Source organism: Macaca thibetana, chromosome 19 (genome assembly GCF_024542745.1).
Source record: "Macaca thibetana thibetana isolate TM-01 chromosome 19, ASM2454274v1, whole genome shotgun sequence".
Lineage (NCBI taxonomy): Eukaryota > Metazoa > Chordata > Mammalia > Primates > Cercopithecidae > Macaca > Macaca thibetana.
In genome coordinates, this window is record NC_065596.1 from 18,972,237 (window position 1) to 18,993,008 (window position 20,772).

General features: G+C 60.2%; 1 protein-coding gene and 1 long non-coding RNA gene across 4 annotated transcripts in view; both read right to left on the bottom strand.

Moving 5' to 3' along the window:
• Window positions 1-5,065: 5,065 nt before the first annotated feature.
• KDM4B (lysine demethylase 4B) overlaps window positions 5,066-20,772 on the bottom strand; it is a 184,016-nt gene continuing 168,309 nt past the window's right edge. For 2 of the 3 annotated variants that reach the window (XM_050770071.1, XM_050770070.1), the window contains 6 exons: window positions 20,622-20,730; window positions 14,584-14,769; window positions 14,325-14,489; window positions 13,822-13,941; window positions 8,168-8,260; window positions 5,066-7,335 (listed from right to left, as the gene is read on the bottom strand). In XM_050770071.1, coding sequence (XP_050626028.1) covers window positions 7,159-7,335; window positions 8,168-8,260; window positions 13,822-13,941; window positions 14,325-14,489; window positions 14,584-14,769; window positions 20,622-20,730 — 850 coding nt within the window. In that variant the 3' untranslated portion in view covers window positions 5,066-7,158. Of the gene's footprint in view, window positions 7,336-8,167; window positions 8,261-9,175; window positions 9,582-13,821; window positions 13,942-14,324; window positions 14,490-14,583; window positions 14,770-20,621; window positions 20,731-20,772 lie in introns of those variants that run through there. The other variant, XM_050770072.1, reaches the window with a different exon arrangement.
• LOC126942867 (uncharacterized) lies at window positions 17,216-20,615 on the bottom strand. The gene is made up of 3 exons (XR_007721618.1): window positions 19,342-20,615; window positions 19,073-19,247; window positions 17,216-18,442 (listed from the first exon to the last, which is right to left on the bottom strand). It is a non-coding gene; the product is annotated as an uncharacterized LOC126942867 (long non-coding RNA).

The following is a 20,772-nucleotide window of genomic DNA, read 5'->3' on the forward strand; positions in this document are numbered from 1 at the left end:
CAGTGTGGTTTGCAAGGACACTTTAAAAAAGATTGTCTAGGCCGGGTGCGGTGGCTCATGCCTGTAATCCCAGCACTTTCGGAGGCTGAGGGGGGCAGATCATGAGGTCAGGAGATCGAGACCATCCTGGCTAACACGGTGAAACCCCGTCTCTACTAAAAATACAAAAAATTAGCCGGACGTGGTGGCGGGCGCCTATAGTCCCAGCTACTCGGGAGGCTGAGGCAGGAGAACGGCGTGAGCCCGGGAGGCGGAGCTTGCAGTGAGCCGAGATCGCGCCACTGCACTCCAGCCTGGGCAACAGAGCGAGACTCCCTCTCAAAAAAAAAAAAAAAAAAAAAAAAAGATTGTCTAATGAGAAACAAGCTGCCCCCTCACCCATGTCCGCTATGCCGAGGCAATCGCTGGAAGGCGCACTGCCCCAGAGCCAGATGCCCCCAACCAGACGATCCAACAACAGGACTGAGGGTGCCCGGGGCAAACGCCAGCTCATGTCATCACGCTCACTGAGCCCCGGGTACATTTAACCATTGAGGGCCAGGAAATTGACTTCCTCCTGGACACTGGCACAGCCTTCTCAGTGTTCATCTCCTGCCCCAGACGGCTGTCCTCAAGGTCCGTTACCATCCGAGGAATCCTGGGACAGCCTGTAACCAGGTATTTCTCCCATCTCCTCAGTTGTAATTGGGAGACTTTGCTCTTTTCACATGCCTTTCTTGTGATGCCTGAAAGCCCCACACCCTTATTAGGGAGGGACATATGAGCCAAGGCTGGAGCTATTATCTACATGAATATGGGGAACAAGTTAGCCATTTGTTGTCCCCTACTTGAGGAGAGAATCGACCCTGAAGTCTGGGCATTGGAAGGACAATTTGGAAGGGCAAAAAATGCCCGCCCAGTCCAAATCAGGCTAAAAAACACCGTCACTTTTTCTTCCTTATCAAATGCAATATCCCTTAAGGCCTGAAGCTCATAAAGGATTACAGGATACTGTTAGACATTTAAAATCTGAAGGCTTAGTAAGAAAATGCAGTAGTCCCTGTAACACCCCAATTCTAGGAGTACAAAAACCAAACGGTCAGTGGAGACTAGTGCCAGATCTTCGACTCATCAATGAGGCAGTAATTCCTCTATATCCAGTTGTACCCAAACCCTATACCCTGCTCTCTCAAATACCAGAGGAAGCAGAATGGTTCACTGCTCTGGACCTCAAGGATGCCTTCTCCTGTATTCCCTGCACTCTGACTCCCAGTTTCTCTTTGCCTTTGAGGATCCCACAGACCACATGTCCCAACTTCCGTGGACGGTCTTGCCCCAAGGGTTTATGGATAGCCCTCATCTGTTTGGTCAGGCACTGGCCCAAGATCTAGGCCACTTCTCAAGTCCAGGCACTCTGGTCCTTCAATATGTGGATGATTTACTTTGGCTACCAGTTCGGAAACCTCATGCCAGCAGGCTACTCCAGATCTCTTGAATTTTCTAGCTAATCAAGGGTACAAGGTGTCTAAATCGAAGGCCCTGCTCTGCCTACAAGCCAACTATCTAGGCCTAATCTTAGCCAGAGGAACTAGGGCCCTCAGCAAGGAACGAATACAGCCTATGCTGGCTTATCCTCGCCCTAAGACATTAAAACAGTTGCGGGGATTCCTTGGAATCCCCGGCTTTTGCCAACTATGGATCCCCGGATACAGCGAGATAGCCAGGCCCCTCAACAGGCACCCTCCACCATGCCCGGCTAGTTTTTTGTATTTTTAGTAGAGACAGGGTTTCTCTCTGTTGGCCAGGCTGGTCTCGAACTCCTGAACTCAGGTGATCTGCCCACCTCAGCCTCCCAAAGTGCTGGGATTATAGGCGTGAGCCACTGCACACCGCCGGCTTTGTGTTTCTAAAGCAGCTGCTGGGGCTGGTGGGGGTGGAGGCTGTTGTGGCCAGAAGGCCCCCACCTCCTTCTCCGTCTGGAAGCTGCCGAGAAGGGGAGCATTTGTCCCTGTCACCGAGTTAGCTGGGAGGCAGGGATGCCCTGAGCCACCCACTCTTCTGCCCGCCTCCTGGTCGCTGTCACCCTTCACACCGCCTGCAGCAGCAAATAATTTTTATTTTCTCCATTAACAGAGCAGCAGCGCTGGGGAAATCTAATCCATAAATAACCCTCCCCTGGCTGGTGCCAAGGCCCCAGGCGTGTCCCCCAGCCTCCTTGTGTTCTGTGCCTGGCCCGGGAAGTCCCTGGGGGCTTCTCTCCCTGATGGTCATGACCAGGCTGTGACTCTGAGTTCCAGAGCTGCCTTGCGGGGCCGAGGGACAGGTGGAGGTTGTGGGAGGAGCCGGGGCGGTGGCCACAGGGAGAGAGGGAGACACACCGGGATCTCAGCACCATCATGGGAGCCGTGAATCTTGACCGTGGCGGCGTTGGAGCCGGAACTCTCCATTGCAGAGTGGCAGGGAGCCCGTGAATGGTGGGGTTGGTGAGGGGCCGCTGCCGGGGTCAGAGGCTGAGTGTGTCAGGCTCTCCCCGACCCCAGCAGTTGGGCAGCAGGTGGTCCAAGGGTAGAGGGCAGAGTGCCCCCAGTGGGTCCGCCAGATGGACAGATGAATCCAAGTCCCTGGTCAGAGCCTCCTTTTTCCACCTGCTCCTGCGGATGGCAGTCGGGGGAGTTGGCTAGGTGGACCTGGGCACCGAGGGGCTGTCCCTACGGAAGAACGTTCTGTTGCAGGCATAGAGAAGGGGTGGAGGCTGCCACCACTCACTTTTTCTAAGTCAGAGCTGAGCACATTTTTTTCCATAAAGAGCCAGATTCGAACTACATTGGGCTTTGCAGGCCAGGTGGGGTCTGCAGCGACTCTTCAGGTCTGCTGTCGCTGGGCGCCAGCTGCCATATGTAAAAAAATGGGCATGACCATGTGCCAATAAAACTTTATTGACAAAAACAGGTGGCGGGCTGCATTTGGCTGGAGGGCTGTATGTTGCCGGGCCTTGCCCTAGAAGGTGCCTGCTCTCAACGCAATGTACCCACAGCCTGAGTCTCTGATCTGCCATCCCATGGGGAGGTCAGATCTGTTTAAGAGTCCCTCTTTAATAAAAAGGGTGTCCACTGACACCCCTCTGGTGGTCTGTGACCGACCACTGCTTACCCTCCACCTCTGACCCGTTCTTGTCTTTCAGAGCATGCGTTAAAGACGTATTTTTGGTTTCTCCCCCTTTTCCTCAGCCATCTCCCCAGAGCCTGGCACAGGGGTTGCATAAAAATATTGCCGCTGGAATAAATGAAGCAAACTCGGGTGCTGATTACAGAGTCTCACACGCCGCCCCGAGATGCAAGACCTCGGATTGGGGCGACCACCCTGGCCCGAGTGCAGGCCTCACTGGCTCCGCACAGTGGCCCTTTTGGGGACCTATCCACTCATCTTTTATTCTGCTCAGCAGACAGCAATGGCCTGTCCCATAATGCCTTCCCGTTTTAGAGCCTTTGGAGAACAACGGAAAGGATGTTGCAGGCACCACCTGCTCCTGCCACAGTCCCTCTGCCAGCCTGGGGAGGCTTGGGGACGCTGATCCATCAGTCAGTGCCACCCAGGGCCCGGGGCAGGGGAGGGGGGCACCCCAAAGGCTTTGGCTTCAGGCTGTGTCTGTCCCCGCACACAGGGAAGGCTTTCGAGACGGGGAAGAGGGACACAGTCTTTGTCGGGAAATCGCAACGGGCGGAGCCTCCAAGCCTCCTGTGGCCACAGGCTTCACCCCACCCTGGATCCCTCTTCCTCACCTGCAGCAGACAGGGGAACTGAGTCCTGGTGGTGTTGAGAGGATGCAGGAGGCGGGAGGGCCCCAGAAGGGAGACTCGGTGCTGGGGGTGATTGGTGGATGAAGCTTTTGTCAAGGGCCCCCTCTGTTCAGGACACAAGCCCTCAGCACAGCAGGCAGGTGGACCCTCCTTCTGCAGAGGGAATGCCAGGGCCCAGGGAGGGATGGCCTGGCCGTGTCCCCCTGAACCCTGGCTGCTGGGTCTGGGTTCCACCAGGTGTCCCAGCCCCCAGCACCCACGACCTAGTCCTGGGTCCCCGCCTCCACCCACTCCCTGCAGGTGATTTTGTCCTCTACTTCCAACACCTGCCAGTTGATGGCCCCTGACCTCCTGCCTTGGGGCGGCCTCCCCAGGCCCGGCATCGTCACCTGGACGTCTCGCGTTCAAATCCAACCCCCTCCCAGCTCAACGCCTCCTTCCAGGGACTCGGATCATCTGCAAATCCTATTGGCTCTGCCCCGAAAATGCACCCAGAGTCCACTGCTTCTCACTACACCTAACCCCTGCCCTGGTCCCTGGCTTCTGCCCTTACCCCATCTCCTCCCCACAACAATCACCAGAGGGCGCCTGTGAGCACCTGAGTCAGGGCCCATCCCTCCCCTGCCCACAGCCCTCCATGGCTCCCACCTTCCTCAGGGTCAAAGCCCAAGTCTTGCCCGAGGCCCACAAGGCCCTGCACAACCTGCCTCCTCTCCTCCCCCCTCCCCCTCCCCCTCCCACTCCAGCCACAGGGGCCTCTTCATGTTCTTGCAGCACACGAGGCACAGGAGGGTCACCTCCCTGAGGGAGGCTCAGGTCTCCAGTGTCCCCTCTGTTGACTCCAGGCCTGGTGGGGTGGGCACTGAGTGACCCAGGCCAGGACTGCGGGGTCCCAGTGGTCATCCAGGGCCATAAGCCCCAGCACGTCCGCCAGCCACCACCACAAGCGACGCTCCCCGGGCTCAGGTGTCACCAGAACTGGGTTGGGGACAGGGACAGGGCAGCTGCTGGCTGGGACAAGTGAGGCCAGGCCCAGGCCCTCAGGGAACTGGGGGGGGAATCATGGGGTCTGCTGCAGCAGTCACCCAGCCTGGCCACAGTGTGAGGGGCACGACAGCCGCTGAGTGCTGGGGACGCTGGAGAGTGCGAGCGGAGGGACATCCAGCTCTGGAAGCAAACCTTCTCCCAGGAGAACGGGGCGCGGGCAGCCCCACCCCAGGGAGGCCCCGACATCGGTCCCCCTAGCACAGGCTCAGAAATGAAAACACGTGCCAGGGCGCAGAACGGGGTTTCGCAGCGTTCATGAACCTTTAATTCATTATGAGCCTAGAGGCCGGGAAATTAGGCAAAAAATACAGCGTATCCTTCATCTCGGGTGGGGAAAAACCAGGGCGCTGGGTTTTGTCTCGTCTTTGCACAGAGTAAGACACAGAGGTGCCTTCGTGGGGAGAGCGTGCAGCTCCGGCCTGCCCTTCTGTGGCCCGTCTACGCAGGCCGTCCCGGAGCCCACCACGGGATGGGTGTGACCCCCAAGGGACAAGGGCAGCTGAGGCACCCACCCGCTTCTTTACAATATAAATAGCATTTTCAAACAACGTAAGAATACAGTGTCAGCGCCACACTGGGCGAGGGCTGCGTGCAGAGGACCACCTCCACGTTTCGGCTGACACCCCCCCGACCTCCCCACCCGGCCCTCTCCAGGGCAACCGCCCCCCTCCCCCACCAAGGAAATGAAAGGCTTGCTCCTGCGTAACTCTCTCCGTTCTCCTTAGTCCTCTCTAGCCTGGGGACTGTTAGGACACTGTTTTATAATACAAACATTGCTTTTTTTTTTTTTTTTTTTTTTTTGTGGAGACAGGGTCTCGCTCTGTTGCCCAGACTGGAGTGCAGTGGTGCAATCTGAGCTCACTGCAGCCTCAACTTCCTGGACTCAAGCAATCCTCCCACCACAGCCTCCCGAGGAGCTAGGACCACAGGCGTGCACCACCACACCCAGCTAACCTGTAAAAAATTTGTAGTGATGGGGTCTTGCTATGTAGCTCAGGCTGGTCCCAAACTCCTGCCTCAGCCGTTTTTTAATACAAGCAAATTATCCCTCCACCCCTCCCTGGGGCAGGAGACAGCTAAGGCGGGGAAGGCTCGGTTCAGAGCTGGCGAGGGAGAGGCACCCGGAGAAGGCGCTTCCCAGCCTGGGCCGAAGGCCGTTTTTCTCTATCAGCTCAACCCACTCCTAAGAAGCCGATTCCCCTCAAGACAGCAGCGTGGGCGGGGGGACCAAGGACACCAGGCCTTGTCCCTGCTCGGAAGCAGGCGAATGGGACCCCGAAGGCCTGCCTTGGCCCTGTGTCCCCGACCCACTCTTGGGACTGTGCCCCAAGAGCTGCGAAGCTGTCCACACTCACTACCAACAAGAAGGGCCTGGGGGCCTCCCTCACCCTGAGCCGTGGGAGGTCCAGGGGTGCTTCGTCTGCAAGGAAGCCTCTGGAACCCCTGCGGTTCTCTCGGGTGAGAGAGAGAAAGAGAGACGAACCCTGGGAGAGAGTTTATTCTGCAAAGATGGGCGCAGACGGAGGGAGGCCCTAGACCCCGGGGCTTCCCCTGGCCAGGCACACAGGGGCGGCCACCAGAGAGCCTGGGCCTCCTCCCAGCAGGCGCAGAGCGGGGACAGGCACTGGTACCCAGACCATCGAAGTCCAGGAGCCGGGGAGAGGCGAGAGCGAGGCTGCATGTGAGTGACCGGGCTGTGCCGAAACTGGGGCGTCCTGCCCACCCCCAGGCTCACCCTCCAATTACTGGGCCTCTTTCCCTGCCTGCTCTGTAGCCAAATCATAGTATTTCAAAACAACAACAAACAAAAAAACAGCGAGATGCTCTGACCTCTCAGAGAATCCTGGTTCTGAGAAAAACAATGTGTTTGTTTTGTTTTGTTCTGTTTTTCTTAAAGCCACAAATCTAGAAAACAACTTTGGGGATATTTTCCTTTGTTTTCCTTTTTTTCTTGCTTTTTTTTTTAAACAATATGTATTTATAGAAAGAGCCTCACAAAGGTGGTTTATGTACAGAAGTGACAATCTCAAAGGTTGCTCAGTAGGGCATTGCAGTAGCACCTTTTCGAGAAGAAGAGAGCTTACATGGTTTAAAATTCTGAGTAGTTGAGTGGGGTGCACCCCCGGCCGGCCCCCGAGCCCGCCTGGCCCTGCTCCCTGAGTCTGGGGCCGCGCGCGGCGTCCCGCTGGCTCCTGTCGCCCTAGGGGGCACCCGCGGCGTGGAGGTGGCCTCTCGGGGGTCGGGGACGCGAGGACAGGAATTCACAGCAAGCGAACGCCCGGGGCGTGCCGTGGCCTCCCCGCCGGGCTGAGGGTCGCCTGAGCGGCCAGCTGTCCTAGAAGGGGCCTCCGGGCCGGCCCTGTGCCTGCAGGAGGCTCTCCACGAAGGCCACGTAGTCCTGGCTCCGCCCTGAGTCCTCCGTGGCAAGCGGGGTGCCCACACGCGGGCGCTTGGCGGCCTTGGCCTCCTCCCCCGAGAAGGCGGGCTCCTGCGGTGCCCCCGTGCTCAGTGACTGCGGGAGAGCGGAAGCACAGTGTTAGCATGGTGGAGACGCTCTGCGCAGCCCTGGCCACCGTCTACGGCCTCTGAGAGGAGCCAGCTGGACACAGAGCCCTGATCGCTGTGGGGGCTGCTCAGAGGCTCCCATCTTCGTGCAAACCCCTGATCCTGCCAGTGGAGGGGCCCTGCCCTTCGCCCCAGCCTCTGGCCCCCTAGTGGGGTGCCAGCCCCCATCTCTTCCCTGAGGGACCTCTCTGTGGCTGAGCAGCTGTGGCCAGGAGCAGGAACCTCCCCCATGGGCTCTGCCCCTCAACACCTCGTCTCTGGATTAGAAAGAGAACAAAGGAAGCCCATGAGGGCTGCGGGAGCGAAAGCCAGCGCTGCCTCCGCTGCCTCCAGGACTCAGGCTCCCGTTTAATAAGGAAAAAGCTCAGGAAAGCTTTTTTAAGCCGACAACTTGGGTGCCTGTACTTCGCCTGTGCCCCAAAACCTATGATGGCTCAGCGGCAGCCCTGTGCGGGGTCGGGCAGCGCGGGTCCTGCAGGGCAAGGGAGCTTGGTGGGTCTGCTCTACATTCATGACAAGGGGAGGGCTCCTCCAACCCTCCCTCCCCACATGATGGGCATCGCCCAGGAGCTGCGCACCCGGAGTCAAGGCAAAGGAAGCGTCTCCTGCCAGGAGCCCATGGGCCAGCTGTGCCGGGATGGCCAGGACCCCCTTCCAGCAGAGGTGCAGGAGGAAGGGGTGGTCCACGCCATTGGAAGATGCAGTCTGTGCCCTGCCTCGTCCCAGATGGGCTCCCTGAGGAGTCACCCGGAGCCACCAGGCCGGCCTCGTGCACTCACCAGCCGAGAGCGGACCCTCTTGGGCAGCTCCTCCTCCAGGGTGAAGATGTCCCCACGCTTCACCGTCAGCTGCGACCCGTCCTCAAACTCCACCTGCAGGGGATGTGGCTCTCAGAGGCCTGGCACTGCCAGGCTGGCAGGTGCTCCGGGCAGGCCACGGCCTCAGGGGCTGGGAGGCCGGCCCCCTTGGGTGCCCGGGGCCCGCTGGAGGCCACATGCAGCCGAGCTGAAGCTCATGTCCTCCTCTGACACCGCCTGCAGCAAACAGGGATCAGGCGGAGGGCCCCGTCCCATGGTGCAAGGACGATGGAGGACAGGACAGCCTGGGGCAGAGGCGGGGCCCCGCAGCTTCCACATGGAGACAGAGCCCTCACCCCTCACCCCTCCCAGCTCGACAGACATCTGTCTCCATGAAGACACAGCCCCAGGACAAGGCGACAGAGCCACTGGGTGGACACAGAGCCGGGCAGGAGGCACAGTGCCCCAACGGGGCCTGGGAGGCAGGCGAGACCGGGCAGGGGGACACGGGCCTGAGCTCAGGAGTCCCCAACCAGAGGTGAAGGACAGGGCCCCCAGCTTACGTGTGGCCCCCTGAAAACAGCTCGGTCACCTCTTCCCTTCAACTCAGAGACAGATCACCCCCTTCCAGCCTCCCCAGCTGGTGCCTTGTTCCAGGCGGCAGATGCCTGATTGGTGAGGGGCACAGGGAGCGCCCCACTTCCACCGCGTTAAGCTTGGCGCCAGCTCAGGCTCGCGGAGATTCTCTCAGGGACCCTCTGGCAACACAACACTGTCCCATGAAGGGCGTGCCAGGGAGGGGCGTGTGTCTCCAGGCCCACCTCATAACTGCGACGGGCGACGGGTGCCGGGCGCCGTGTTCCCAAGCCAGGAAATGTGCAGGGGTCACTCCCCGGCCCTGACCGCCCTTCTGCTCCGGGGAGAAGGTTCCCATAGCAGAGGGCTCGCTTTTCACATTTAAAAACTCGAAACAAGCCGGGCACGGTGGCACGTGCTAGCCAGGAGGCTGAGGTGGAGGCTGTAGTGAGCTCTAATGATGTCACTGCACTCCAGTCTGGGTGACAGATCAAGACCCCGTCTCAAAACGAACAAAAGGCACACACTAAGACCCTCACAGAAGTGTGTCTGGGGCCAGATGCCCCGGGTAGCGTGCAGGGCGGCAGCCCGGGATCACAGCACCTCCCTCTCTATGGGGGCGCAGACCCGGCCTCAGGGCGGCCAAGCCTGAGTCCCTGTGACTCCTCCGGGGATGGCTGGGGGTGGAGACAGAGGTGGGCCCTGGAGAGAGTCTGCTGTGGGTTCCACAGGCCTCTTGGCTGGCACAGGCGGCGGGAGAAGCAGGGCTGGGAGTGCCCAGTGTGAACTCTCGGATGGCCAGTTGCCTCTGGGCCACGTCCTGGGACGACAGCACAGATCTCCCAGGGATGTGTGGAGGAACCCGCCGGGAACCAAGGACCTGGGTGCCACCCTCTGCCCCATCCCGCCCGTCTCATTTGTAGAGGGAAGCCACCAGGAGAAGACCTCTTCCCAGCGCCTGCCCAGTGAGGAGCATCTGGGCAGGAGTCCTGGTGTCGGAGCCCCAGCACCCTGGAAAGCAATTTCCACCCCCGGTGTGGCCAGGCTCCGCTCTGCCACGGGCAGCGGCAGGTTTTGGAGCTCCCACCCCAGGAGTCCCAGGACCCCCCGCAGCCTTTCCCCAGCCCCCGGCCCCAACTCGGCCTCTCGGCTTCTGGCAGGCGCGGCACACGGCGACTCAGGCAGGCACACGGCGACCCAGGCGGGCACACGGCGACTCAGGCAGGCACACGCGCAGCCTTGCGGGAGGGGAAGGCGCATTCTAGAAACTCAGCGGAAACTGGCTCAGGTTTCTGGGTCGGGAAGACTGGGGAGATCCGCCCCAGATTCTCAGGGCACAGAACCGCCCAGGAGGACAGCGCTCACACTGCCGGGTCCAAGCGGGCTCCCGGGAAACTTCTGTGCTCGGGTAATTTGGGAACTGGGGCCTGACTGGAGACTCAGACTGTTTCCTCCCAGCGCCTCCCTGGAACCTGCTTTCACTATGAGTCTCCACGGGGCGAGCTCTGAAGGTAGCGTTTGCTTTTTAACATTTTGAGAAAACTGGATACGCTTGCAGCTACAGGAAATCAGAGAGGCGCGCGCCTCAGCCCAGGCTCCCTGTGGCGACGTCTTGCCTGGCACTTCTCAGAAGCATCTCGAGGGGTCACGTGCGAAGGAAACGTGTTCCGAGTGTTCCGGACAGGCGGTGGGGCGGGGGCTCTTGGGGCCTTGGCATGTGGGTGTCCCATCCACTCGGCCCTGCTGTCACCTGGGCCTGCCCCAGCCCCCACTGACCAGGCCTCGGCCTCGGGGCAGGCAGCTCCAGCCCCACCTCCTCGGCCACCACACAGCGGGCGCTGGCAGGATCGTGTGACCGAGGTCCTGCTGCCACCTCGCAGGCAGGCGGGCACTCCACAGTGCCTTGCTGGCTTCCAATACCACCTGTCACTGATTCCACAGCCTCTGCCCCCTGCCCCTGAGCACTCTGGAGATGCAACATCTTTTTTTTTTTTTTTTTTTTTTGAGACAGAGCCTTGCTTCGTCACCCAGGCTGGAGTGCAGTGGCGTGATCTTGGATCACTGAAGCCTCAACCTCCCAGGCTCAAGTGATCCTCCCAACTCAGCCTCCCAAGTAGATGGGACTACAGGTGCGTGCCACCACGCTCAGCTAATTTTGTTATTTTGTAGAGACAGAGTTTTGCTGTGTTGCCCAGGCTGGTCTCGAACCCCTGGGCTCAAGTGCTCTGCCGGCCTCAGCCTCCCACAGTGCTGTGATCATAGCACGAGCCCCCGCACCTGGCTGGCATCATCTCATTTCTGACTGTCTCGTTAGCTCGGCTTCCTTGGGGTGAGCTCCCTGACGCCGGCCCCCTCCTGGGCTCTGGTGACATGTCAATGATCCGGGGAGCACCCGAGCACCATCCGGTTCCTTTGCCACCAGGGTGGGGGCTGCTTCTGGCGCCTCTTCTGTGGGGTGTTGTCAAGATCCACCCTGAGTCTCCCTTGTCATTTTCCAGCACGGCTGTGCTCCGTGTGCGTTATAAATGGCTATTCATTCATTCACGTGTTTCTATTACCTTCATAGGTTTCTTGAGGGAAGGAGACTGGCGCGTGCTCAGCCTGATCTCCGGAGCAAACTTCCACAGTGTTCTAGAGGTCCTGGCTCAACCTCCCCTCCTTGGAGTCCAGTCCAACCTGCCTGGGCCGGACTCTGAGGCTCCCGGGGCAGGCGGAGGGTCCTGTCACTGTCACACACACCCCACCCATCCTGCCGTGTACGACATGCACCAGAATGCTTCCCAGCAGGTATTTTTCTTTTTTTGTGTGTTTTGGAGACAGGGTCTCAGTGTCGCCCAAGCTGGAGTCCAGTGGCTCAATTACAGCTCACTGCATCCTCAGCCTCCTGGGTTCAAGCGATCCTCCCACCTCAGCCTGTAGCTGAGTAGCTGAGTAGCTGGGATGACACGCGCACACTACCATGCCCAACTAATTTTTAAAATTTTTTTGTAGAGATTGGCGGGGGGGAGGGTCTCACTTTGTTGCCCAGGCTGGTCTCAAACTCTTAGCCTCAAGTGATTCTCCTGCCTTGGCCTCCCAAAGTGCTGGGATTACAGGTGTGAGCCACCGCGCCCAGCCCAGCTTGAAACTCATAGTCTGAGAGAAGAGCTGCCAGGTGAGCTGAGCGGGAATTATTCTCTTTTGCCACTGCTTGGGATGGGCTAAGGGGTGCAAATCAACCCTGCCCTTGGTCTAAGCCGAACACAATCAGGAAGTCCAAGGAGCTGCCTGAGCCTCCCCTGGGGCAGGCTGGAGCTAAGCAGAAGTGACAGTGTCTGGAGATTGGTGGCAGCTCCCACAGAGCTGGCCACGGGGATGGCTTGTCCCAGAAACCACCTCCTTCTCAAGGAGCAGGGAAGACTCTGCAAGGTCCAAGAGTGGTGACTGGGTGGGGCCGGCCTGCACAGCACAGGGTCCTGGACGCTCAGTGACAGGTCTGAGAGTGGTGACTGGGTGGGGCCGGCCTGCACAGCACAGGGTCCTGGACGCTCAGTGACAGGTCTGAGAGTGGTGACTGGGTGGGGCCGGCCTGCACGGCACAGGGTCCTGGACGCTCAGTGACAGGTCCAAGAGTGGTGACTGGGTGGGGCCGGCCTGCACGGCACAGGGTCCTGGACGCTCAGTGACAGGTCTGAGAGTGGTGACTGGGTGGGGCCGGCCTGCACGGCACAGGGTCCTGGACGCTCAGTGACAGGTCCAAGAGTGGTGACCGGGTGGGGCCGGCCTGCACAGCACAGGGTCCTGGACGCTCAGTGACAGGTCCAAGAGTGGTGACCGGGTGGGGCCGGCCTGCACAGCACAGGGTCCTGGACGCTCAGTGACAGGTCCAAGAGTGGTGACTGGGTGGGGCCGGCCTGCACAGCACAGGGTCCTGGACGCTCAGTGACAGGTCTGAGAGTGGTGACCAGGTGGGGCCGGCCTGCACAGCACAGGGTCCTGGACGCTCAGTGACAGGTCTGAGAGTGGTGACTGGGTGGGGCCGGCCTGCACAGCACAGGGTCCTGGACGCTCAGTGACAGGTCTGAGAGTGGTGACCAGGTGGGGCCAGCCTGCACGGCACAGGGTCCTGGATGCTCAGTGACAGGTCTGAGTGGTGACCGGGTGGTGACCGCCCCCGTGCCATGCAGGCTGGCCCTGCCTGGTTACCACCCTCGGACCTGTCACTGAGCACCCAGGACCCCATGCCCTGCAGGCCGGCCCTGCCTGGTCACCGCTCTGGGACCTGTCACTAAACATCCAGGACCCCTCCCCTGTGCCATGCAGGCTGGGCCTGCCCGGTCACCACTCTCGGACCTGTCACTGAGCGTCCAGGACCCCCCCGTGCTGTGCAGGTTGGCGCCACCCAGTCACTGCTCTCTGACCTGTCACTGAACATCCAGGACCCCTGCCCCGTGCCATGCAGGCTGGCCCTGCCCGGTCACCACTCTCGGACCTGTCACTGAGCGTCCAGGACCCCCCCGTGCTGTGCAGGTTGGCGCCACCCAGTCACTGCTCTCTGACCTGTCACTGAGCGTTCAGAAACCCCCACACCATGTTAGCCAGGCTGGTCTTGAACTCCTGACCTCAAGTGATCCGCCTGCCTCGGCCTCTCAAAGTGTTGGGATTACAGGGGTGAACCACCGTGTCGGGTCTAAGATTCCACACTTTTAAATAATTTATCTTCCACAATCATGAGAAGAAGCTCACCACCAACTTGATTAAAAAAAAAAACCCCAGGGGTACTGAGCTATACACTCCAAAATGGTGAAAGGGAGAACTTACGTTAAGAAACACTGAGGTGTCTCAAAGGGAAACGCCACCCGAGTGGAGGGCCCTTTAGCTTTGAAAACGAACAAGCCCTGTGCCTCTAACTTAGGCAGGCGAGCTGAGGCTCAGCTGGGCCCTGTGGGCCTCACTAACCACAGCCCACGCCCGCCAGTGCCCCAGCAAAGGCACCTGGGCAGGGGTGTGATCCTCCCGTTCCCATACCTACAAGAAGAGCTTGGCGAAGGCACACTGGGGCGGCCAGGTTCCCCGCTTACCTGGTAGATGTGGCTGGTGACCGAGGAGATGAACTTGGCTTTGTAGAGGTTGCCGTCAGTCCACCGGAGCTCCACCAGCTCCCCCTCGGAAGGGGGTCCCAGCCGGACACAGTCCCTACTCTGCAGGGAGAACAGGCGGGAGGTGAGGTCCCGGCCACACTACGCCGGCGGCTGTCGCTGGGTTTTAGACCCTCTCCACGCTGGCAAGTAAGGTTCTCTGCCTGGAGCCCCAAAGCCGGCGGCGGGGGCGGGGGTAGAGGGGCGGTGCAGAGCCCTGACTGCGGGTCGCTTTCTGCTTTGTTTCTGCACAACACAGTGAGCACTGCTTTTCCTGATGGGGCCTGAGGACAAGGGGACCTCGTGGAGGGATCTGGAGTCAGGCTGTTCCCAGTTTCCCCCTGCCCCGCCCCACACTCACCGTGATGCTCTCGGGTTCAGGTTGTGGCTGTGCTCCCAGCCTCCCCCCCGCCGCTGCCCCGCCTCCTGCCCCGCCCCACACTCACCGTGATGCTCTCGGGGTACAGGTTGTCACTGTAGGAGCCGTCGTCGAAGTTCACTTCGTAGCAGGTCTGCGTGGCAGCACCGATGACGCGGCAGCGGTAGTACAGCCCGTTGCGGTTCTTGGTGATGACCACCTGGCCTAGGGACACGGCCCTCAGGAGCTGGACCTGGGAGGGTGCGGAGGGTGCGGGGGACGGTCAGCGTGGGCGTCGGTGGGGTGGGAGCCGGGGATCAGGGGCAATGAGGCGGGCAGGCACTCACAGCGTGGCCCCCTGACTTGTGCTTGAGGCAGGTGATGGAGACCACGTAGGGCCAGTCGTCCGGCTCCATGAGCACACCGGCGGCGTGGGCGCAGGTCACGTGGAAGGACGTGGAGCAGTGCTCGTAGGAGCACTGGATGCAGGCACCCGACACCTTCTTCATCCGCTTCCGGCAGTACACGCATTTCTGGGGACGGGGACACAGGCAGGGGCATGGGGCTGGAGCTTCCCTAGGGACCCTGGGATGGAGGCCCCGGCCCCTCCCGGCATAGCTTTCAAGGGAGGCATGGTGGGAGTGGTCCTGTGTTCTGCCCGGCGAGGGGCCCCCTCCCCAGCCCAGAGCCCGAAACCTCCCTGGCCAAGTCCTCCAGACCCACTGACCCAGCCTCCTGCTGCTCAGCCCCGGGGAGTCTTCTCCCGTCCCCCCCGTGTGTCAGCGACGGCTGGGACAGACACCAAAGAGCCCCACGTGGTGTTGCTCAGCCAGAGAGGAACCACGGGGCGACAGAGATGTGCCCTGGGAACACGCAGGTGAGTGCAGACCGTGTGACCCCGTGATCTGCAACCCCCAGGGCTGGCAACCCACAGACACAGGAAGTGGGCTCGTGGGTACAGGGTGGGGGACGGCAGCGACTGGTAATGGGGCCGGTTCTTCATGGGGTGATTAAATGTTCCGGAATTAAGACGGTGTGATAGTTGACACAACTCAGAATGTACTAAAAAACATGGAGTGGCACACTTTAGAATGGTTAGAGTGAAGGATTCTCTTTTTCTTTTTTTTTTTTAAGACAGAGTTTTGCTCTGTCGCCCAGGCTGGAGCGCACGGCGCGATCATGGCTCACTGTAGCCTCCAACTCCTGGGCTCAAGCGATCCTCCCCCCTCAGCCTCTTGAGTAGCTGGGACCACAGGCGCAATCACCATGCCTGACTAATTTTTAATTTTGTGTAGAGGTGGAGTCTTGCTGTGTTGCCCAGGCTGGTCTCAAACTCCTGAGTTCAAGGGATCCTCCTGCCTTGACCTCCTAAACTGCTGGGATTACAGGTGTGAGCCACTGTGCGGGTCCTTTACGTCGGATTTTAACAAGAAGCCCTGAGAGAAGCCTCCTTGGTGAGGAGGGAGCACTGGAGAGCCACCTTTCATCCCGCGACGCTCCTGCTGCAAAGCCTGCCCCAGTCAGCAACACCCGCCCGAGTCGGCAATACCCGCCCCAGTCAGCACTGGGGCCCTGGCGACCACCACACCCACGCCAGGCCCCGATAAGCATTTAATAAGTGGCACCGTCACTGCTCTATAAACCATGTTCAAAAGTCAGATGAGCCAAGGGCCTGGAGCAGCGCCGATCGACAGCATCAAGATCTCATTATTCAACTGTCAATACCCAATTCTCCCATCACACAACACGTGCCAGGCAGCGCTCCAGCACGGCGTCCCCCTCCAGCAGAGCGGCCGGCGTGTACGAGTGGTGGCTGCGCTCCCTGAGGGCCTGGGGGTGGGGGAGAGGCCCTGCCTGGACACTGTCAGGTGGGGTTGTTGAGCCATCTTGAACACGTCACCCACAGGCCTCCACCCCTCAGCCCAGGCCCAGGAGAAACCCAGCCCCGGGGCAGCCTGGCACACAGCACCATCCCCTTCCGCCCCGTGGTGGCAGGCGGCCCGTGACCCTGCGTCTCCACGTTGCGAAGAGTGTGCCCCAGGACCCATGAGGCCGTTTGTCAGGAGCTGCGCCTGGGGCTGAGGTTGCCCAGAGCCACCCCTCTAAGGCGAGGTCCAGTCATGCCACACGCTGTGGCCACAGGAGGTCGGGCAGGCATTCTTGGCTGTCACCTCCCTTCCTGGGAGCTGCGGTTTGAAGACCCGCGTCCAGTGTTGGCCTGGCCCAGGCCAGTGTGTGCCGGGGACTCAGGGTCTAAGGCCCTTGGGGGGCCTGGAAGGGCCCAGGTACTGGTGTTTGGTTCGAAGTTCCCGGCTCAGTGTCCTTCCTCAGAGGCCACAGGGCTGTGAGGACGACGCAGGGTGGGCTTCGGAGGTCTGCAGGGCACCACGGACTGGAGGAAGCAGATGGTCACCGCTGGGTACCACCCATGGCACTGTGTCCTCAGCGTGTCACACAGAGGCGCAGTGGCTGTCCACCAACCTGCTTTCACAAACCACCCCAACCCCTGAGGAGCAGAGAGCCCCTCCTGACCGGCCCTACCCCTCCAGGCGGGACTGTGGGCAGCGGGGAGAGCTGGTGCGACTGCCCACCCCTGCTGCTGCCCTGAAGCTGCCTCCTCTCATCCCAAGCCCCTCCCAGACCTCCCAGATCTTCCAGAAGCTCCTGGTGCTTCTGCCCACTGCCAGGAACCTGCCCCGCCGGTAGGTGAGGGCTTCTCAGCAGCACGCCTTGAGAACCTGGTGCTAACTTGGCCCAGGCGGGCGGCCAGCCGGAGCCCCTGACTCACCTGGACTGCCTGAAGCCCTGAGCCGGTGGCTGGGGAGCCCTGGAGACAGACGGATGGACGGGTAACCAGGAGTGAGTGTGCCCCATGCCTGCGGCCTGCCCGTGGCCTGCGAAGGTGGCTGGGTGGCTGGGCGAGCAGGAGTTAACCACCGCCTCCTTGCAAAGCTCCATTAAGCAGTACAAGCGGGCCTTGTGTAAAAGGATTTTTAATTCATCGTTACAAGCACCGGTAATGAAGAGGCCGCGTCCTGGAAATGTCAGATGATCCATAAGGCGTCGGGGCGGGAGGATTTATCACTGCGCCGGCACCGCACCATTGCTCCACCTGAATCATGTGGCCTTTTACGCCCACGTTTGTGGACCAAGTCACTGGTGCCTCCGAAGCATCACCCGCGGGCTGCCAGCTTCCTAATCGCTCAGCCGTACCAGGCCAGGCTGGCATGACCCGCTGCACGCTCTGCTCCACGAACGAGGCAAGAGGGCTCCCCCTCCAGACGAGCCTCTGTGACGGCCTGTGTGGCCCCACCCAGGTGGCCCGGCACCTGTGCGCTCCAAGTGCGGCATCCAAGCCCAACAGGCTCGTGGGCACCTCGCACCGGTGCACGGGAGCCCGGGCTCTGTGGCGGGCATCACCCGCCCCGCCAGACTGACGTGTCTGCTTCCAGCCCCACCTCCACACGAGCCCGACTGTCAACACCGGGCACTGTGTCCGCAGCTGGGAAGATAGACCAGGCAGGAAAAGCAAGCAGGACGCTGCTGGGTACTACTGGCCGCGGGCCCAGCCTCCAGAGGCCCACAAGACACATGTGCAGAGGCCGGAGTGCACAGGGACAAACGCGTCCTCCCCATCAACGCCACCACATGCGCAGCCCTTTTAGTGGGGACGCGGCCCCAGCAAAGTCTGCATTTCGCTCTCCTCATCCTTTTTTTTTTGAGACAGGGTCTTACTCTGTAGTCCCAGCTAGAGTGCCGTGGGGAGATCTCAGCTCACTGCAACCTCCGCCTCCTGGGTTCAAGTGATTCTCCTGCCTCAGTCTCCAGAGTAGCTGGGATCACAGGCATGGCCCATCATGCAGAGCTAATTTTTGTATTTTTAGTAGAGACCGGGTTTCACTATGTTGGCCAGGCTGGTCTCAAAATCCTGACCTCAGGTGATCCGCCCGCCTTGGCCTCCCAAAGTGCTGGGATTACAGGCGTGAGTCACGGTGCCTGGACTCCTCATCTCCTTTCTGGGCCAGATCCCAAGGCTCTGCAGGAAGCTGATTTAAAGGGCCAGCTGAGTGTCATTTTCCGGTGGGCGTGGACGGCCCCAAGTGCCTCATGCACAGATGGGCTAGAGGGTGTAAAGCACAGACAGCCCTGTGGGGCTGCAGCCCAGGCCACAGTCGGCCAAGCCCCTCCAGGCTCCAGGCTCCTCACCTGCAGAACGGACAGTGCAGGGTGACTCCACAGGCTCTCACTGTGTGGATCAAATGCAGTGGGTGACACTGGGGGCCTGGGGGGACGAGGCTGCAGATTTGACAAGCCCCGAGCAGCTGCTAGTGCTCAGACGGGGTGGTCCATGCTTCAGGGAGGGAGTGGGCCCAGCTCACACCACTGCAGCCCTGCAGAGTGGGGACTGTGGCAACCCCACAGCACAGAGGAGACGGCCGAGGCAGAGAGGTCGAGGAATCTGCCCCAAGTGCACAGCCAGCTGGTGGCCAGCACTGACCACTCCCCGACTGCCCCGTGGCTCCAAGGGGTTCCCCAAAGGGGGACCATCATTGCTGAGAGCAGGAGGAAGCCTCGCAAGCCCCCACTACGAGGCCCCGCCACGCACAAGGAGGCTGCGTGCATCTGCAGGGGGCCCTCGATGTGCACCGAGAGTGGAGCGGCAGAGATCCTCCAACTCAACCACAAAGGCCAAGCAACCCAGGCAAAGAATGGGCAAAGGAAACGGACGTTTCTCCAAAGACGGCATGCAGATGGCCAACAGGACTGTGCAAAGACGCCCAGTGTCACTGATCGCCAGGGAAACACAAATCAAACCACAGCGAGACCATCTCGCACCTGCTAGGGCGGCTGGTACAAAGAAGTCCAAGGTAGGTGTGGGTGAGGACGGGGGGAAGAGGAGAGCCCAGCTCCCTGGGGGTGCGAATGGGAGTCCATCCAGTCGCAAGGGAGGGCAGTTTCCTCCAGTGTAAAAACAGAGCTGCCCGAGGGTCCAGCAATCCCACTGCTGGGTCTATATCCACAGGAAATGACATCAGAATCTCCAAACCACAACCACACTCCCACATCCGCTGCAGCACAACCCACAACAGCCAAAAGGCAGAGACATCGGCGGGTGCCCGGATCCACACGACACGGTCCATCCACACGGCGGAACATTACTCAGCCAGGAAAAGAAGGAACTCTTGCCATATTTGGGTTGAATGAATATGGATGAACCTTGAGGACGTTACGCTAAATGAAAGACACCACTCGTGCCTGTAATCCCAGTTACCCAGGAGGCCAAGGCAGGAAGACCTCAAGGCCTGGAGTTCCAAACCAGCCTGGGCAACATAGTGAGATCCCATCTCTTAAAAAAAATTGGGAGTTAACCTAATTTTTTGGCATGTGCTTGTGGTCCCAGCTACTCAGGAGGCTGAGGCAGGAGGATCGCTTGAGCCCAGGAGTTTGAGGCTGCAGAGAGCTGTGACCACACCACTGCACTCCAGCTTGGGTGAGAGTGAGAGACCCCGTCTTTTAAGAAAGAAGCCAGTCGTAGAAGAATAAAGACTGTACAATCCCACTCACGTGGGGTCTGTAATACAGGCAAACACACAGAAGCAGACTGCTGGGCGCCGGGGCGGGCGGAGGGAGCTGCTGCTCAGCACGTGCGAAGTGTCAGTTATACAAGACCGGTGAGCAGGCCGCAGAGCCCTGCTGCCCACCGCTGGGCCCGTGGTGAAAGCCGTACGGGACCTCAGATGCTTCTTAAGGGGTAGATCTCATGCCAAGCACTGTTACAGTTTATTTTTTTTTTTGAGACAGGGTCTGGCTGGCTCTGTCGCCCAGGCTGCAGTGTAATGGCACAATCACAGCTCACTGCAGCCTGGATATCCTGGGCTCAGGCGATCCTCCCACCTCACTCAGCCTCCCGAGTAGCTGGGACCACAGGTGTGGTGCCACCACGCCCAGCTATTGTTTTTTGTTTTTTTATAGAGATGGGGTTTCACCATGTTGCCCAGGCTTGTTATAAGTAGAAAAACAACAAATATCGGAAGGCCCGATTGTGTCGGGGCATGTGTGGCGTCTCTGCTTTTGTGGAAAGGTGGAAACCGCATGGGGTGCTCGGTCCTGCAGAGGACGCCCCCGAGGCTGCACCTGACGGGGTCTGCTTATCTCCGGCACCCTTGATGACTTCTGACTTTTGTACCTTGCACCTCGGGGAACGATTCAAAAAATAACACGCCTGCTGAAGTCAGGGTCACTGGCTTCCTGAAAGCTGCCCACCACGCCGGTGGAGACGCAGAGCTTGGAGGAAAGACCGCATCGGATGGCGCAGGCGGGGAGCCGAGCCTGGCCGGCGGCCCTAGAGACACGGGCAGGGTGGGCCTCGACCGCAAGGACCTACCAGCTTCCACCGCTGCTCGGGGATGGCGCTGATGTCCACAGGGTGGCGCTCAATCACGTTCAGGAAGCGCGCCTCGGGGACCGCGATGGCGCAGATCACGTGGATCCACCTGGGAGGGCAGGTGGGGCGGGGTCAGGTGCGCCTTCGAGGA